General features: G+C 39.8%; 1 protein-coding gene across 1 annotated transcript; it reads left to right on the top strand.

The window, feature by feature from the left end:
* The first annotated feature begins 5,875 nt into the window (after positions 1–5,875).
* pitx3 (paired-like homeodomain 3) lies at positions 5,876–16,571 on the top strand. Its single transcript, XM_061087156.1, has 3 exons — positions 5,876–5,984; positions 10,661–10,866; positions 16,002–16,571. Exons 1-3 carry the CDS (start codon positions 5,876–5,878, stop codon positions 16,569–16,571), a joined length of 885 nt encoding a protein of 294 aa, XP_060943139.1.
* Positions 16,572–17,667: the final 1,096 nt, after the last annotated feature.

Genomic DNA, 17,667 nt, shown 5'->3' with positions numbered 1-17,667 from the left:
CTCAAGGCCCGTTGCAAACTTGCATCTTTTTATGCTTTATTGAAATAAAATAAATATAATAAATACACAAATTAAAATCTTTCGGTTTGGAATTAAAAAAGGATTTAACAGAAGCGCTACAATGGACGAGCTCCAACCCAGATGAACTGTGTTTGGTTTACATAATTATATATATAGCCTACATTTTTTGACACATATACGGAACTAATTTTACATTTTAATGTAAGAATTTATACTGTTCTTTTTTATTCATTTTCCTTAATTTTATTTGACAAAATATATGATAAATAAATACAAATGAATCACTGGAGATTCACCTTGGAGGTTTCCTGCAGCAGGCCTTCACTTGCTCTTTTGCATGTGTTCCCAGGTCGGTACATATGAAAATTATATTTGTTTAATCGAGTGGTTTTTTCACGTTTTTCACAGAGGTAATATAGGCCCCGGCCTGCAGCCCCTGTCACAGCAGCGTTCAAACACAAAAACATGCTGAAATACTGATTCTGTCTTTCAAATATACATTGATGTCATATATTTACTTTTAACTGACAAGGTAGGATTGAACATTTACATCCAATATATTTTATTATACCCTGTATGATGATTAAAAAGGAAAACATCCTTCCGGGGTGTGCAGACTTTAATCTGCTTTCAAATTCAATTCACACTGATTTTATTTCATTTAAAATAAATAACCACAAAAGAGAAAACGACTCAAAACGAACTTGAATCCACGTTCCGTAATATATCGACGATGAATCAGTTAAAATAAGATTCCATATTCACCATATCATCTACTTCATTGTTTTTTTTGTTTTTTTTACCCGCCTCTGTTGGATTTCCCTGGATTCATTTCTCCTGCTGAAACCAAATTTGCCGTGAATCCGACCCGTGTTTTTCGCACGCGTGAAAATGGATTAAGAGATGAGCGAAATATATTTTTGATGAAGTGTAATAAATTGTTGATGTGCACATCGTGCGTGTTCATCAGCGCCGGAGCCAATCATCATCCGTGCGGCGGCCTCGCTCCGGCCTCAGCCGAGCGCCCTCAATCATATGCAAATGTGTGTTATAGCAGGACAGAAAATTAACATGTACAAACATTGGACTGAAATTCCATCTGCCGCCTGCTCGAGGAGGTCCTTAATAAGTTCTCAGACAGCAAAGTGACACACATCTTAATCAACTCTTAATCCCGGGAATTAATTCTCCAAGCGTTTATGAATAATTCCCGGGATAATGGCTGCGGCCCGTGGAAAAGCAAGCAGTCTGTGGCGAGCCTCCGCCAGATGGACCCACCGATCCCCCGAAAAATGAGAGGATCCTTGCAGCCATTATTATTATTATTATCTATTATTATTACCAAATATATATTTTAATGAGATCGCAGCCACCGGGCGGCTGCCTATATGCAAAGCGGGCTGGTTTATGCAAACCGGAGACTCGTCGTCTTGCTCTTCATTTGCGTCCATTTATGAACAGGAGGCGTAAACACGGGAGTCCCCCATCCCGGTGATACGTTCCGGGCTTTGGGGCTCCACGAAATCACCACGGCCCTGTGGTATCCCGGCTCAGGTTAATCTCTGATTCCCCGGGGTTATAGCTCGCAGGGAAATCAGCATCAACACAAGCAGCGTGTGTCTCAGGGATCAGCCTGTCAGCCACTTGTTATCTCAGCCTGCTGACCATATTGAGCTCAGGAGGGGGAGAAGAGGGGGGGAGACTGTTCCTTGATATTTCTTTTTTTTTTTTTTAATGAAATATAATCATGCTGGTGTGCTGGAGCTGGACGGCAGGGGCGTGGGGTGGGGATGAGGGGGGCCACTGACACCTTGTTCTGGGCAAAAAATGACTGGCTTGCATCGCCCTGGCTGTCGGGCCAAGCCGACCTCTCAGCACCACATTGACACCGCCACCGTCTGTCCATCCATCACTGCCACTGGCGAATATAGCCGCCCGGGGTCCTGGCTCACATTCATATTTCTGACCAAAATACTGGACCTTGCAGATACTAGACCAGGGCTGTGCTCTCACAAAAGGGGACAGCTGTTGCTCTGTCCAGCAGCCACCCCGAGCAGAACCATTTGTGGAGTGTCTTTGATTTTTAACACGCCTCGGCAGTCATCTACATCAAAGGTAACGCTGTTTTAAAAAGAACAAAATTGACTTTTCATTTTTATCGATCTAAACGTAACGTGTAAAACGCTTGTGTGTTGAACTCGACTCCTCTTTTTTGCTCTACATTTGTCCCTCTTGTGGGAGCCGTCTCTCAAAAGAACATGACGGTCTAACCTTTATTTAAAAAGGGAAATCCTGCAGCAAAGGTGATAGCATGATGGTTGCTGGTGTTTGCCTGTATAATCATTTGCCCGCAACATTTCATCGTGGCAGGTTATGAACATGGTGCTGCAGATCTATCAGACGAGGCTCGCTGAAATGTCAGATCAGAAAGACTCAAACACACAATGAGACAAACGTGACGCCAAGTGTTCTCGTTCAAACATGCAAAACTCAGAGCTCAGAGCAGGAAAGCCAACAAATCAGCTGTAAACGAAATGGTACAGGTCAAACTCTGTTGGCACCACTTTTGAAATCCAAACACAGACATTCATCGTTTGTTACTGAGTCCTTCTGCAAAAAAAAAAGGGAAAAAAACCTAGGACAATATTTGTATGGTTATGAACAAAGAGAACATTTCTGACCCATGAGTCAACTTTAACCCAAAAAATCCATATCAGAGGTTTATTACTCCAAGCAACACAGATGCAGTGTGCTCACCGAGGTAATCTCTCTGCTGGGAGACTCGACCTCATCCTCAGTCTTGCATCTTTTTTTTCCGAGGGATGTTTCTGCAGACTGGCGATTTCATGTTGTCTAATCTCTGGTGAAATGCTCCCATCATTCTCACGGACGCTAAACAAGGAGCAGATGCAGGTCGTTCTCTAGAGGCTCCAGCAAATGTCCCCTTGTGGCGGTGAAATTATTAAATGTGCTTTCACTTCTGAGAGCTGCAGGCGTTGTGTGTCCCTGCCAGAAATAAGACAGCAGATGTGTTCGATGGGAGAAAAGTGTTGATTCGCCTCTCAGATGTCACAGATATTCTGCGCTAATAAGGTGCTAAACCTTTAATCAGAATATGCAGGTCGGCTTCGGCGCAGCATTATGTTGCTTTGTCAGAGTGACTGACACAATGTTAAGTGAGGTTCGGAGGATGCTGATGACTTACAGTGATGACACTATCCATTTTTGTGTGCTGCTGAAGCCAAATTGTAATCACTGTCAATTAACTCCCGAGAGACTAATCCATGTGGGAACTGGTTAAGTTTGAAGTATCTTTTCTGAATTTTAAAAACCCAATTTGAGCGGATAATACTGTTCTATAGGCCATCACTGTAAGTGTTTGATTTGATTTCATCTTTTGTATTCTCTAAAACTGGATCTTCTCACATTCATCCACTCACCATCCACCCGGTTTTGAAGCTGTTTGGTCAGTGCACCTTTTCACTGATTCACCCTCAAATACAGATGGAAACACGACATACCTCTGATGAAACAATACTTTCATTCATCTGACAAAAAATAAAACATACTTTATAGTCTTTTTTTTTACCATGTGTGTATTGTGTCAGGCCTTGAACAGAGCAGAGTTCATATTCTACAGCTGTAAACAAATCAACACACGTGGTGAATTTTGAAGGGTATTTCTGATTATCTAAAGTAAATTAAATAAGAAACTAATAAGAATGAATAAGAAGGTATGTATCCGTCCTGGATTGTACGTAAATAAAATGATATATCAGTGGATAAAAACATATTTTCCATGATAAAAACGGAACGTCCTATTGTTGCTGTATTTGAAAGACATTTCGAGGTTGAGTGGCTAACAGAGAAGTGTTCACTGACCCTCAGAGTGTAAATAACTCATATGGTCACAGTGACTCTGGTTCAAGAGTTCAACAAAGTTGTACAATGTTTTGTTGTTGTTGTTGTTGTTGATGGTGTAGTGCTGGTGCTGGTCCGGGATTTGTCTGACGCCATGCCGTACCCTGAACTGCACCCACTCCATCCACAGCCACTCTCCCCATCACCGAGGCTTCAGACCTAACCCCATGCAGAGAGTCACATGTGACTGGCACACAAAGCACTGGCATGACAGCCAAAAGACCACAGGGAAACACAACAAGGGAGCTCATTCTCCAGGGGGGTGGGAGAGAGGGAGGGATGGGAGAGAGGGGGGCAAACACGTAGCCTCTAAGTATAAAGCTCCAACCACAGTGCTGACTATACACACACAAACACACACACTAACACCCAAGCGTTTGATTTTCAAGGTTGAGGTATTATCAAGCCTTTTTAAATCTTTGATGACATGGATCCATCGTGGTCCGCTGCAGCCTGAAGACTTTTCCACTGAAGCTGTAAACTTACTCAGTGCTGTTGAGGGAAATGTAAAGTAAACAGAGGACCAGAGTAAACAGAGACACCACGCTGAGTCTGGGTCGGCCCAGCCTTGACTTTATACTTGCTTTATCCTTTTTATTCCTCTTTGTAAATACCTTTGACAGTATGGTTTTTTTTTTTATGTCTAAAAATGTTTTAAAAATAATGTGTTCATGGGATTTTATATCATCATGTTTGAGGCTGTGGTTTCTCTTTGGAGCAAAACCTCTGACCTTTAATCTTTGTTTGTTCCCTGCTGGTGCCATACATTGAAAACAATAACAATATGTATTATTAATTGAATATTATGCTTCTTTTTACATACTTTGTAAAAAAAAGAAAAAGAACAGCATTTTTTCAAAATCCTCCAATAAGATCTCTCTCTTCCAGCTCGGACAGAATATACAGCATTTGTCCACCAAAGTTCTAAAGATGTTAACTGCTCTCAGATAAATAAACATAGTTCTCCACTGTTGTACTCAACGTAGCAGCTAGAATTTTGGCCTGGAAATATTTTTTTTTTTACAGTTGGTCTCTCCTTGTCGCCCAAAATAGTCTGTTCAGGCACAGGTCTCGTTATAGCTGCTTATGTCAGGCTCCTATAAAGGGATCAGGATTACGACCACATCCAGGGGTGAATGGAAAGATCGAGGAGAAAATAGCAACAGAGTTCACCAACAGATCGGATGAATGCACACAAACCCATATTGCATGGAGTCCGTACAGTTTTTTAAATGAAAAAGATTATTAAATAAATCCTCACAATAGGAAACCAAGCATAGAGGAAAGATCAAGATGTATATTTGAGTCAGTGAGGTGTTGTGTTCTTCAGAAAGACACAAATATATTACAACAATCATGCAATACTAATTTAACTGGTAAAGTACTGTGAATACTTAATGTACGTAATTGATTCGGACTTTATGATCGATCCTGTTGTTATTGCATATTTAGGAGTAATTTCCTTTTATGCCTTATCGTTTTCAAGTCGGGAGAATATAAAATCTTTTTTGTAACACAACATGTACATAGTGGCAAAACAAAAAAAATGTTTTTAGACCTGAGTATTGTCCTAGGTTATAGGAAATCAAAAATATAAAAAATAAGCACTTAGTATATGACATTTCATAAATGTTATGTTATATATATAAATATGATACAACTCATAATTATAGAAATTGAATAAAATACAATAATACAAAACACAAAATATATACATTTGTAATGCAATAGTATTATTATTGTAATGTTGTGGGTGTGATTAAATGCATTACATTGACGACATCGGCAGCATGCAGAGTATTAAACGATGATGTGTGTGTTATAGGAGGCCTGCTCTTCACTGTGTCATTGTGATGATGAAGCCTGACCCGTGTGTGTGTGTGTGTGTGTGTGTGTGTGTGTGTGTGTTTGTTTGTGTGTGCAGAGCCTGGTTATGGATTTTAACCTGCTGACGGACAGTGAAGCCCGCAGCCCGGCGCTGTCCCTCTCCGACTCCGGGACCCCGCAGCACGACCAGGGCTGCAAGGGACAGGACAACAGCGGTGAGTCTCTCTGTGTGTGTGTGTGTGTGTGTGTGTGTGTGTGTGTGTGTGTGTGTGTGTGTGTGTGTGTGTGTGTGTGTGTGTGTGTGTGTGTGTGTGTGTGTGTGTTGATAGATGCGTGTGTTGCGCACCACTGGATCAACACAACTGATGTAGAGAACGAAAGAAAGGAGCAGGCGGAGGAAAACGAAATGCTAAAGCACCGAGGCCACGACTATAATAATGAAAACATCTTTATCGAATAACTGTAATAAATGATGGACGCAAACACATGGTCATTATCTCCCGCTTTCACAGCAGGTGGCCGAGCTCCTCTAATCAAAGACAGCAGTCTATTAACGAGCCTCACTGTCTCTGCTTGTAAACGACTTGAAGAGGAATTAAATGCGCACACAGAGACACTGATCCAGACACCAAAGCCTGTTTAATTCACTGGCTGGTGTGTGCCAGCCTCTCCCCCGGCCTCTGATCACACACCACTCACTTGACTCCAAAATGAAAATCTACTGCAAAAGAGCAGAAGGGGCGTGTGAAGCCCTCTGGAGAAAATCAAATCCACAGAGAATCAAAAAAAAAAGGCTTAATCAGACTTAATCTTATTCTATAATTTATAGGCTCCGGGATTGCTCTGTGTATAAGAATAATAACATTGTTTGTGTTTCATAATGACAAAAAAGTCAATTTAGTGCAAAGTGCTGTGACTTTTTCCAACTGGACTTTACTGTATAAAATGAGTTTCTTCAGGGACATTCATTCACATCAGGGCTTCATTCGGACCGAGTGGATTGTGCTGATCTGTCACAGAGTTGGCTCATGTAGTGCAAGTTGACACCAGCATTTTAATCACGTTCAGTAAATGCTGATTGGTGGATTGTCAGTGATAACTCCAGAGAAGGATCAGATGGAGGAGTGAGATTCACTCTGCTCCTCTGCTTCCTGTAACTCTTTCCTAAAGTGACCACCTTAGCTCACTTATACACAGACGTAATGTGACCTTGTGTCACTGTATATGACACATATTCAGCTGGGTGGATTTTCTCATCTCCCACTCTCTAACAACTTCTTCATGCAACATCTGAACCCTCATCTATCCGTCTATTCATATCTCTGAAGTGGTGTGTGTGTGTGTGTGTGTGTGTGTAACCCAGTCTAATTGATGTGGTTTCGAAATCCAGTCCTAACAAACTGACGAACGCAAACTATTCTAGAAAGAAATGTGGTGTGAAAATGTTTTCACACGTCTTCAGCTGCACCATTCTTTATTAAGGAGGTCTTCATTTCGTCTTGAAGGGTTTTATTCTAATGAGAGATATATTTACTGCCTGTAAACTGTTTCTCTAATGGGCCCAACTGTCAAATTGATTTTATTAAAGCACATAAAGATGGTTTAGGAGCAGTGAGAGAAAAAGAAACACATGTAACATCAATGTTGCATTAGCTTTTTGTATCATAGAAAGCTTTTATTTTGAAGGTAATAACCATAAGGGGGTGGGAAGGATATGTTACCCTGTAAGGAAAATGAAGTGAATATGTATTATTATTTCAAATTGGGATATTAGATTTTCAGTAAATCTAAATCCAATTGATTTGGAAATAAATTAAATTTAAGACGACCTGAGTCTTAGAGATAAAAAGAAAAATCTAAGAAAAGCCCCAAAATACTTATTTATGTACCATTCAATAAAGCTGTATTAAAATATTAAAATTATTAATTAAATACTTTAAAACAGGTTTTTCTAATCTCATTTAATTTAAGTTAGGAGTCACGTTTTCTCCCCAAATCGTATTGCTGCTCATTGGTGGGAAAGCTGAGGCTACAACCCTCCTCAACTTGCTCATGCACAAAAGATTCCAGCAAATAGTCCCATCCCCTTCAGAAAATGTTGCAAAAGGACTTTTATTGATGAAGGACAATATGAAAATGTCTTCTCCACCAAGTTTTTCTGAGTGAAAACTAGTGCTGAAAGATGAGACTCGTCTTTAAAATATTATTATAAATAGATCATGTTTTCATTTATTGTTGGCTTTTGTTCTCCTTAAGAACGAAAGCAAAGCTTAAATCTGGATTCAGTTATACTGCAGTAGCTGTGATATGGACGCCACACCTAACCACACCAGGTCGACGCCCCTGCCACAGGCTCGGACAAGTGAGCTATCTCACACCCGGGACTGAATGACCTGAGTTTGTTTCCTCTCTCTGGGAAAAAAAAGTGCAGCTCCTATGAAAACTTGAGTTATTTACTCCTGGAAGCTTTTGACCTGACCACAACATAATGTGTATTTGATGCTCCCGCAGTCATTATTTTCATCAGCGCACTTTGATTCTGGACTTTGGTTCTTGTTGTCCTCTTCCAGATTAAAACCCTCTGAGAAGCTGACCTGGAACAACTCTGTCATGTCGACGCATTATCAGTCAGATTGCTCCTATTGTTGGTCAGTGCGTGGCTTTAAAAAGGGCTGCCCTTTCCTCTGTATTGTGTTATAGACTTTGGCCTTAAGTGACAGCTTACCCAGTGTCAGTTTACTGCCATATAACAGCCTCGGCCTGGCCCTTATTGGTTTTACTGGTGGCCCTGCGGAGCCTCTTTTTAAATCCCGCTGATCATTTTGAACTGCTCCCAGAGAGCTAAGCCCTCGCCAAACAGAGCCCAACCTGCCCCAGTCACAAAAGCTTGATCCAAAGGATTAGCTGGCAAACTAATTTCACTTCTCTCTGTGAGGTCCTCAAACTGTGGGAGTCAGATGTGGCAGCGAAGAGCCCTGGCAGACATAACACAGTCCTTTAAAAAGCACTGCGCTGGGGGCCAAATGCAATCAGCTGCTGCTCCTGCACATCTCTGAGCGGACCGCAGGGTTTGGATTCATACTCTCCTGGCAACACCCTGCTTGTCGTTTTCCAGTCTAATGTATAAAGGGATTTCAGATGATGTTTGATCTAGTCACCCTCAGCAGGGATGGGCCAGTGTTGGTCCAGGGTGAAAGGTGTCAGAGTGATGTGCTGTCTAACAGATACTGATACAGATCTGAGTATTGTTTCTCATCATGTTCATGTCTTTATAGTCACACTTTACGTCCTCTAATGTCTAACAGCAGGATAATGCTCCATGTCACAAAGTTAAAGTCTCAAACATGAACACGACAGTGAACATCAGTGGCCTCCACAGTCCAGGTGTGAATCCAGTCTGCTATACCAGACTGATGACATCAGACTAGACTTCCATCCAAACATGGAGGAGAGACTGTGTTCTAAGAGTGTGAGGAGGTTGAGATTAACCTGTTGTGGACAGAACCAAATATGAATACATAAATGTCCAATCTACACTGACACTTGCGACGTGTTTCTGCTCGTATTTACTATGGGTTAAATATTCCATAAACAATATTTATTTTACTCCAAAACAAGTAATATTTAAATGTAAATGTGTATGCAAAGCTTCAAGTTCCAAATGGTTGTGCAAAATCATTTTCAGTTCAATATTAGAAATAAAGTAACATGAAAGGAAAACAACTCAACAGGACAATTGGAAATCAACATTCAGTGGTTCAGCAATATTTGATATTCTCCACTGGATAGAAGCAGCGAGGATATTTAAACATATATTCACCATAGCTATATTATCACAGACCATTTACTATATACACCATAGTTAAGTGAACTTTATAGTTCCCTCTGATGGTAATTCATATTCATACTTAGGCCGATTAAGAGTTTACATACTAAACACACTGTTGTTTATGATTAGCTCAAAGATAAGATGATTGACTTATCGATTAAACCAAACTGGCTTCACCTCAACAATGAAAGTTGCTTAAAAACATTAGCAGTAATAATCTGTCTATTTAATATATAAAGTAATATGACACTGTGAAAGTGAGTACTTTTACTTTTACATTTAATTTAAATACTGCTTTGCGAGAATGAGAATGCAGAACTTTTTTATAGAGCAGTTTGTTTAGCACAACATGGGTTGTTACTAAAAATACATGTGTGTGGTAAATATACACAATATTACTTCCCCCTTTGAGTATTACAAAAAATGAAATCACAGAATTTGTGGTAACATTTGCTATAATCCCAGTTCTGGTTTACTTTACTTTAAGATGAACTGGGGGCAATAAGTTATCATCAGTTTAATTAATTTGTTTTTGTTTCATTATGTATTATTTGTATGTATCAGTGAAACACATTATACACCGAGAGTGATTATTGTCCTAAGGCCAAATGTTCATTACAAACTAGAACTATCTTAGTAATATTGTTTTTATGTCTAAAAATGTTAATAGAACTTGATAAATAATTCATTATTGTTAATATGACCTAGCACATTTTACTACTGTAAAATATTTTAAATCACAACTGTGCTAGGATTAATAAATCTAACTATAATTTTTCTCCTACTGGTAGATCACTTGTCACCTAAGCATGGAAACTGTGGTGATAGCATTTATTTGTGTTTATTTTGTTTAAAGTAAAAAAGGAACTTCCAGGCTCAGCTCTTTTTAATCAATCAATCATATTTCATTTGTTTTGCTCATATTCACAAAAAAACAATTTCCTTATGTTCTCATGAATGTATCTTGTGATACTGTCTACTCTTATCTACAGCATGTTTCTACCTAAGCAGCCCCTCCTGATGTCCTCATGAAATAATTGTCCTCTCTGCGTGTTTTGACAGACACAGAGAAATCCAACCACAACCAGCAGGACGAGTCCAGCGCCGAGGACAGTTCTCTGAAGAAGAAGCAGCGGCGGCAGCGCACTCACTTCACCAGCCAGCAGCTCCAGGAGCTGGAGGCCACCTTCCAGAGGAACCGCTACCCCGACATGAGCACCAGGGAGGAGATCGCAGTGTGGACCAACCTCACCGAGGCCCGGGTCAGGGTGGGTACATGCACTCTCCCATGGTCCCCCCCCCCCTCGGGAGCAGACCACCCTGATCATGGTTTTATACAGCGGCGGACTTCAGTAATGAGGTTCTCCTCGCTGGAGGTGTTCTAATCATGGAGTTGTAATATTTGGTTAGAATGAAAGCTTGCAGAATAATATGAACTTAATCACTCAGAGCTAATTATATAATATTAATAAAATAGGAATAAAAAGTCAAATTTCCCTCGGGATTAATAAAGTATCTATCTATCTATCTATCTATCTATCTATCTATCTATCTATCTATCTATCTATCTATCTATCTATCTATCTATCTATCTATCTATCTATCTATCTATCTATCTATCTATCTGTCTGTCTGTCTGTCTGTCTGTCTGTCTGTCTATCTATCTATCTATCTATCTATCTATCGATCTATCTATCTATCTATCTATCTATCTATCTATCTATCTATCTATCTATCTATCTATCTATCTATCTATCTATCTATCTATCTATCTATCTATCTATCTATCTATCTATCTATCTATCTATCTATCTATCTATCTATCTATCTATCTATCTATCTATCTATCTATCTATCTATCTATCTATCTATCTATCTATCTATCTATCTATCTATCTATCTATCTAGCCTAACACATACTGTTGGCCAGATTTCCATGATGTTCAGAACAGATATTTGTGGTGAGTCTTTTAGTTGGGCCAAATCTTCCACTTCATCCAAAGCAATCCAAAAAATGCAGTGCAGATATTGAAAAGATATTGATGGGCGCACATGGAGGAAATCTTCCCCCTCCAGTGCAAAGGTGACACATGTACTTAGCACAAATCACATTCAACCTCCCAAAGGAGTTCGCCCTCAAACTTAACATTTTGAGGCCTACTACTGGTAAAGCACTGCTCACTCTGATTATAAACATGGATTTTTTTTTTTAATGCAGCCCTGTCAATCATTTAAATGGAGTCGGCCCATGTGTGCAGCAGGGTGCCAAAGCAAAGTTGTCCCATAAAAGCTGCTCCTCTGCTGTTTACCTGGCGATCGTTGTGATGGAAGATAAAATAGTTGTCACTGTCATAACTTTCCAGAGCTGTAAAATCCTATCTGGGATTGTTACAAACTAGTGTTCTGGCTCTGATAAGCCTTTAATCGCATTAATCTGTCACTCCAACTGGACTTCCAGAATCAAGTTTCATTGTCTCAGTGGCACACAGCACCCCCACCCCCCACCCCCCCACAGCAGCGCAGCCCCCTGATCTAACACAAGCTGTTCTCTCTCTCAAAGCATGTCAAAGTGTTTCATATGCTCTTAGCTATAATGTCCCTCATTAAAGTAAGACCATATTTTTTTGGTTTATACACTATCTGTTGGACGTGTAAATAAGCAACAATTTGCTCACAAATTGGCAGCATATCCATGTGGCAAGAATAATATCTCTTATAATTTATCTATATCTGGGGATTTTTTCATTATGTTGGATTAAAGATGATGACGACCACAAATTGCAAACTCAAAAAATCTTCTTATCTTTGGATTATCTTATAGAATATGTAAAATTTGGAGAAAATACAATATAGAGAAAATGTCAGGCTATGGCCACACCAACTGGAAACCACTGTAATATTATTGTCACTATACTTTAGTAAATTAGTTCTGTAAACTTTTTGAAATTACAAAACTTTATCTAGTTGTACATATTATAATAGAAAAAAAAACACAGACAAAGTGTTATTGAGCAAGGCGGGTATGAAAGGGATAAACTACAAAATAAAAATTACAAATATCTTAAAACAATAAAATCAACTAAACAAACAGACAAAAGAAAAACAATAAAAAACAAAGAGGAAAGCCTCAGAGTTAAGAATTGAAAGCAGCTTTATTGCTGTATGCTGGGAGCAGTGATCTTTATGCTATGATCATTTCCAAAACATTCTGTCGTCACATAGTTATGTAAATATAATTCCTACACGGTTAAAAACAATACACAGATGAAAATAACTTTTAATGTGCTCAGTAAGATGTTTTATAACCTTCTATCACACACTAAAGCTAAATGTCACAAGTGCAGGACAATGTGCCCACGCCCAGTGGTTTGGTCAGTGTAGCTATATGGAGCAGGAGGACACACATTCTGATGGATGACAATACAGTTGCTGGCCTGCCTGACAAGTAATGGATCAAATTAATGTTGGCTGGATGAAAGGTCACATAGCGCACACTCCTGGTTGTTATTTTGAAAGGACAACAGACTATGCATTGTCTCGTTCCTAATGTCCATCAGTGGCCGTAGTAACCCCTGCATGTAGGCAGATTCTTACATGCCCAAAATACTTCACCTGTCGACCTGATTCATGTGATTTGTCACAGAGCCGTTGTTAATCATCACAGCTGCAGCCCGACTCTGACCGAGGGTCTCGGGATAGGGGGGGGTGTCATTTTCTTTAAATGTGTGTGATTTCAGCGAATATACAGTATATTTAGTCTGTATTTATGGTAAATGTGCACTGCAAATTTGCAGCTACTTGCATTTCTGACTTTGCATGTGACTGCATCTCATAAAAAATTTGCTTCACATTCATGCAAACTCATATCTACTTTGCTGCAGGACAGGTGACTTGCCCACCATATGTGTCATGAATTCAGTATGTTCATAACCAGGTATCTTATGAAGAAAATATCGACTGGCTCTTGGGCCTGAAAGCTAACTGTTAGCATACTGACAGCTAAACTAAACATGTTCAAGTTGATGTTGTGTAGCACACGATATATCCCTACTGGCCACACTGTTATATGTGTGCATGTAACCATCTCCAAATCATAAGTCATTGATTGACCTTTAATTGCTTGATTTAGATGTATTAATGGTAAAGAGAAAAAAATGTAATCTTAAAAAAGAGCCTCTATCAACCTGTTTTCTCCCACGTCTTTCTTCGGGTAACTCAGACACCATATTTTTTATTGTATTTATTCAGTATTTAATGATTAAGTTATTTATTCTGCCTTTCTTTAATATTTAGCAAATTAACAAAGTAGATGATGTGAACCTGAACAGTCAATATTAAAGTTGAAAATTAAATGACGTAAAAAACAATCAGTGGAAGGGCTCTGGCTACAAACCATGTAGGTCGTGGAGACAGCTCCGAGCTCTTCTAAAGCAGCAGCAGCAGCCTCAGTCAGCTGAATGTTCCCCTCATTCCACAAACTATTTATCAATGCACCTCCAACAAAGATGTATCCATAATTAAAAACCAATCTTCCTTTTAAACTTTCCATATTGTATTTTCTTATGCATAATTAATGAAGATATATTTTTTTCTAAAATCATAATTGTAGGCCTAACTTTCTCCCCCTCTTGCAGCCACAGAGGTCATGTAAATGAGGCTGCAGATGAGCCGTTGTGTGACCTTGAGCTTCGGCCTTTTCAAAACAAACCTTCAGATAGCATTGACTCTGAGTCACGCTGAAAAGATTGGTTAGCTGCTGTCGGTCAGCGGGGGGGCTTCCCCTGCCGTCACCCAGTTGGATGGAAAAGTCAGAGTCATGCACTTTACAGTCATATTAATGATCAACAGCATTCTGTTGCTATAATAACAGAGGATTAGATGATACACAGCATGTGTGCCGAGGGGGTGGAGAGACGGGTGAAACGCCTGTAAAAGTTTAATGAGGATTAATGACATTTGATACCAAATTATTTTTAATATGAAAACTAACACACACATGTGAACAAATGACCAGGAGGCTTCTGGATTTGTTTCCATAAATTAAAGATCTCTGTCTGATTTAGAGCAAAAGTTTGTCCAGAGTTTTACCCACAGAGGCAGTTTTCATTTCTAAAAACCCTCAATTTAGATTTTCCACTAAAGCTTTAATCCGTTTCATATCCTCCAAATATAGGACCATGAAAAGACAAATGTGAAGATTGCCCTCCCCTGACATTTCTTTCATTGGGAACTCACTATTCAAATAAGTCAATGATTAGTTTTAATAAGCCTTGCTTAATATGACTGTTTGATGATACACTTTAATTGACTTTCATGGGATCATTATGTCAAAAAATTCACACAAATATTACTGAGAGGAGTCAGGATACTCTGACTGGATGGGTTTTAGAATTAAACTTTATCGACTCCTGAAGCTTCCTGGTTTCATTTGAAAATAACTTTTTACCGACATCATTTTACACTGCCATTTTCAAACCAATTTAATTTCTTCATCTATGAGTTTCCAGCAGTTTGTGATGAAGTCTGTCTCCACAACAGCAGTCTAACACCTGATTTATACACTACTGCTTTCGTGATTGCAAATACATATTACACACAACACAAATATTAGCTTTATGTAAGTATTTTCAAAGTTAAAAGAGACTTAAAGGTTTAGTGTGTAGAATTAAGTGACATCTAGCAGTGAACGTGCATGTTGCAGATGAATACCCCTCAACCCACCCTCTCCTTTCAAACATGAAAGAGAACCTGTGGTAGCCTTCAGTTGTCATAACAACGCAAATGGCTTAGTTTGTCCAGTTTGTACGACTGTAAAAAACATGGTGACTTCCATAGAAAGGAGTTGCTCTTGATGTAAGTGCTTAAATATAAATGCCCCATTCTAGTGTAAAGAAAACATCAATAAATACAATTAAGATAAAACACAGTAGTGAAAACATCACTAGGATTATTTTATATTCAATTTCTGGACCTTACATCTTTCAAAATATCTCACAACATGTGAAGAAACTTTGCTTCACTGCAACTTATGGTCAATTCTAATATCTGTCACTATTTCAAATACTTGTAGAATCAAAGATTTGCATAATCAATAAACTCAAGAGGAAACAAAAAAAATGTGTTGCACTGTTGCCAAATAGAGTCACAGATACTTTTGAGCCTGAGGGCTGATGTATCATCCTACTCATTGGTGATTGGATCCTGTATGAACACAACATAATCAGTTACAGATGTTGTTCCAAATTAGCAATATCTATATATTTTTGCAGGATAATTTACCTGACTGTTGCTTATTTGGCATATTTCATGTTATCCAGAAATCAAGATGAAAAACGGGTTTTCCCGGCTATAAGAGGATTTACACCTTCCACTCAAAGTCTTTGTCTTCTTTTGTCTTCCATAGGTCTGGTTCAAGAACCGACGCGCCAAGTGGAGAAAGCGGGAGAGGAACCAGCAGGCAGAATTATGCAAAAATGGCTTTGGTGCCCAGTTCAATGGACTCATGCAGCCATACGACGACATGTACACAGGCTACTCCTATAATAACTGGGCCACAAAGAGCCTGGCAAACAGCCCGCTCTCCGCCAAGAGCTTTCCCTTCTTCAACTCAATGAATGTAAGCCCCCTGTCCTCCCAGCCCATGTTCTCCTCTCCCAGCTCCATCCCCTCCATGAACATGGCCTCTAGCATGGTGCCCTCAGCGGTCTCAGGAGTTCCCACCACCGGGCTCAACAACCTGGGCAACCTCAACAACCTCAACAGCCCCGCGGCGCTCAACTCGGTGGCAGTGACGGCAGCCACTTGCCCCTACGCCTCCACAGCCAGTCCCTACATGTACAGAGACACCTGCAACTCCAGCCTGGCCAGCCTGCGACTCAAGGCCAAACAGCACACCAACTTTGCGTATCCAGCAGTGCAGAACCCTGTGTCCAACCTGAGCCCCTGCCAATACGCAGTGGACCGGCCGGTATGAAGAAGTAGCTCCGACGTGACCCCTGACCCAGCCCAACAGCTGTAAGACCACTGTTACCCAACTTCACAACTCTTCAACTCCATCTCTAAGCTACAAGATGTGCTGCAGACTGGCAGATCAGATTTTGGTGGTGAGGACAATCGTCACATGGACTTACTCAGATGGACCACCACAACTCACAGGAATTATATCCCATGTGTGAGACTGACACTGAACTGACCAACTGCTTCAAAGGATTTCTAAAGATTATTATCCATTATCATTTTTTTCCTTCTTTTGAACTGCATGATTAGAGTAAACGTAGAAACCAAGGGTAAATAAAACATGGATGCTTCACCTGGACTGGTGGTCAACATCTTGGCCCAAGAACATCAAATGTGATTTTTTGCTACTGTCGCAGGAAAAGGGACCTGTGGTTCCAATGCAGGAGACTTGGAGGATGTATATATTGGACTTTTTCTGTTTTGTATGTGACAAAAAAAATATATGAAAAATGTAGTACTTTAAAGATGAGAAAAAGCATGTTCTTCAAAAGCAAGGGCCCTAAGTCGATGTACTATGAGTACATAGGTCAGGAGCTAAAAACTTTGTTGTGAATTCCTCACCCCTTGGAAGGTCGTAGGTCAAAGGTCAGCTTGGTTGGGTGAGAGGAGGGCATTACTGGAAAGTGAACACACCCTCAAGCGGTTTAACACAAAACCCCCCAATTTACACTCACACACCAGAATATCAGCAAGACTTTTCAAGTAAAACTCTAAAAAGCCATTGAGTATATAGATTTGTGTGGTGTTATACTGTACAAAGGGAGTCCATGACTGTAAAAAATGTATGTAAGAGTGCAGTTGTTATAAGAAAAAAAATCAAGCTTTTTTTTCCTGGTGTAGCCTGCTTTGTCTCATTAAAGAACCAATTAAAAGATCCGTTTTTATGAACTACAGCTGGACTTTTACATTGAACCAAACACCTCATGTCCTTCCATATCTCTGATCTATGGCCCGTCCATGTGACCCAGGGCTAAAACATGATGTTCTCACAACAACGAGTGCAGCACCATGGAAACCCCATCTCACTTCCATGGCAACTCTTACGCAACGGT

This window comes from Limanda limanda, chromosome 15, assembly GCF_963576545.1.
Source record: "Limanda limanda chromosome 15, fLimLim1.1, whole genome shotgun sequence".
Taxonomy (NCBI): Eukaryota; Metazoa; Chordata; class Actinopteri; order Pleuronectiformes; family Pleuronectidae; genus Limanda; species Limanda limanda.
Note: the sequence above shows the minus strand (reverse complement) of the source record. Positions and strands in the feature narration are given on the sequence as shown.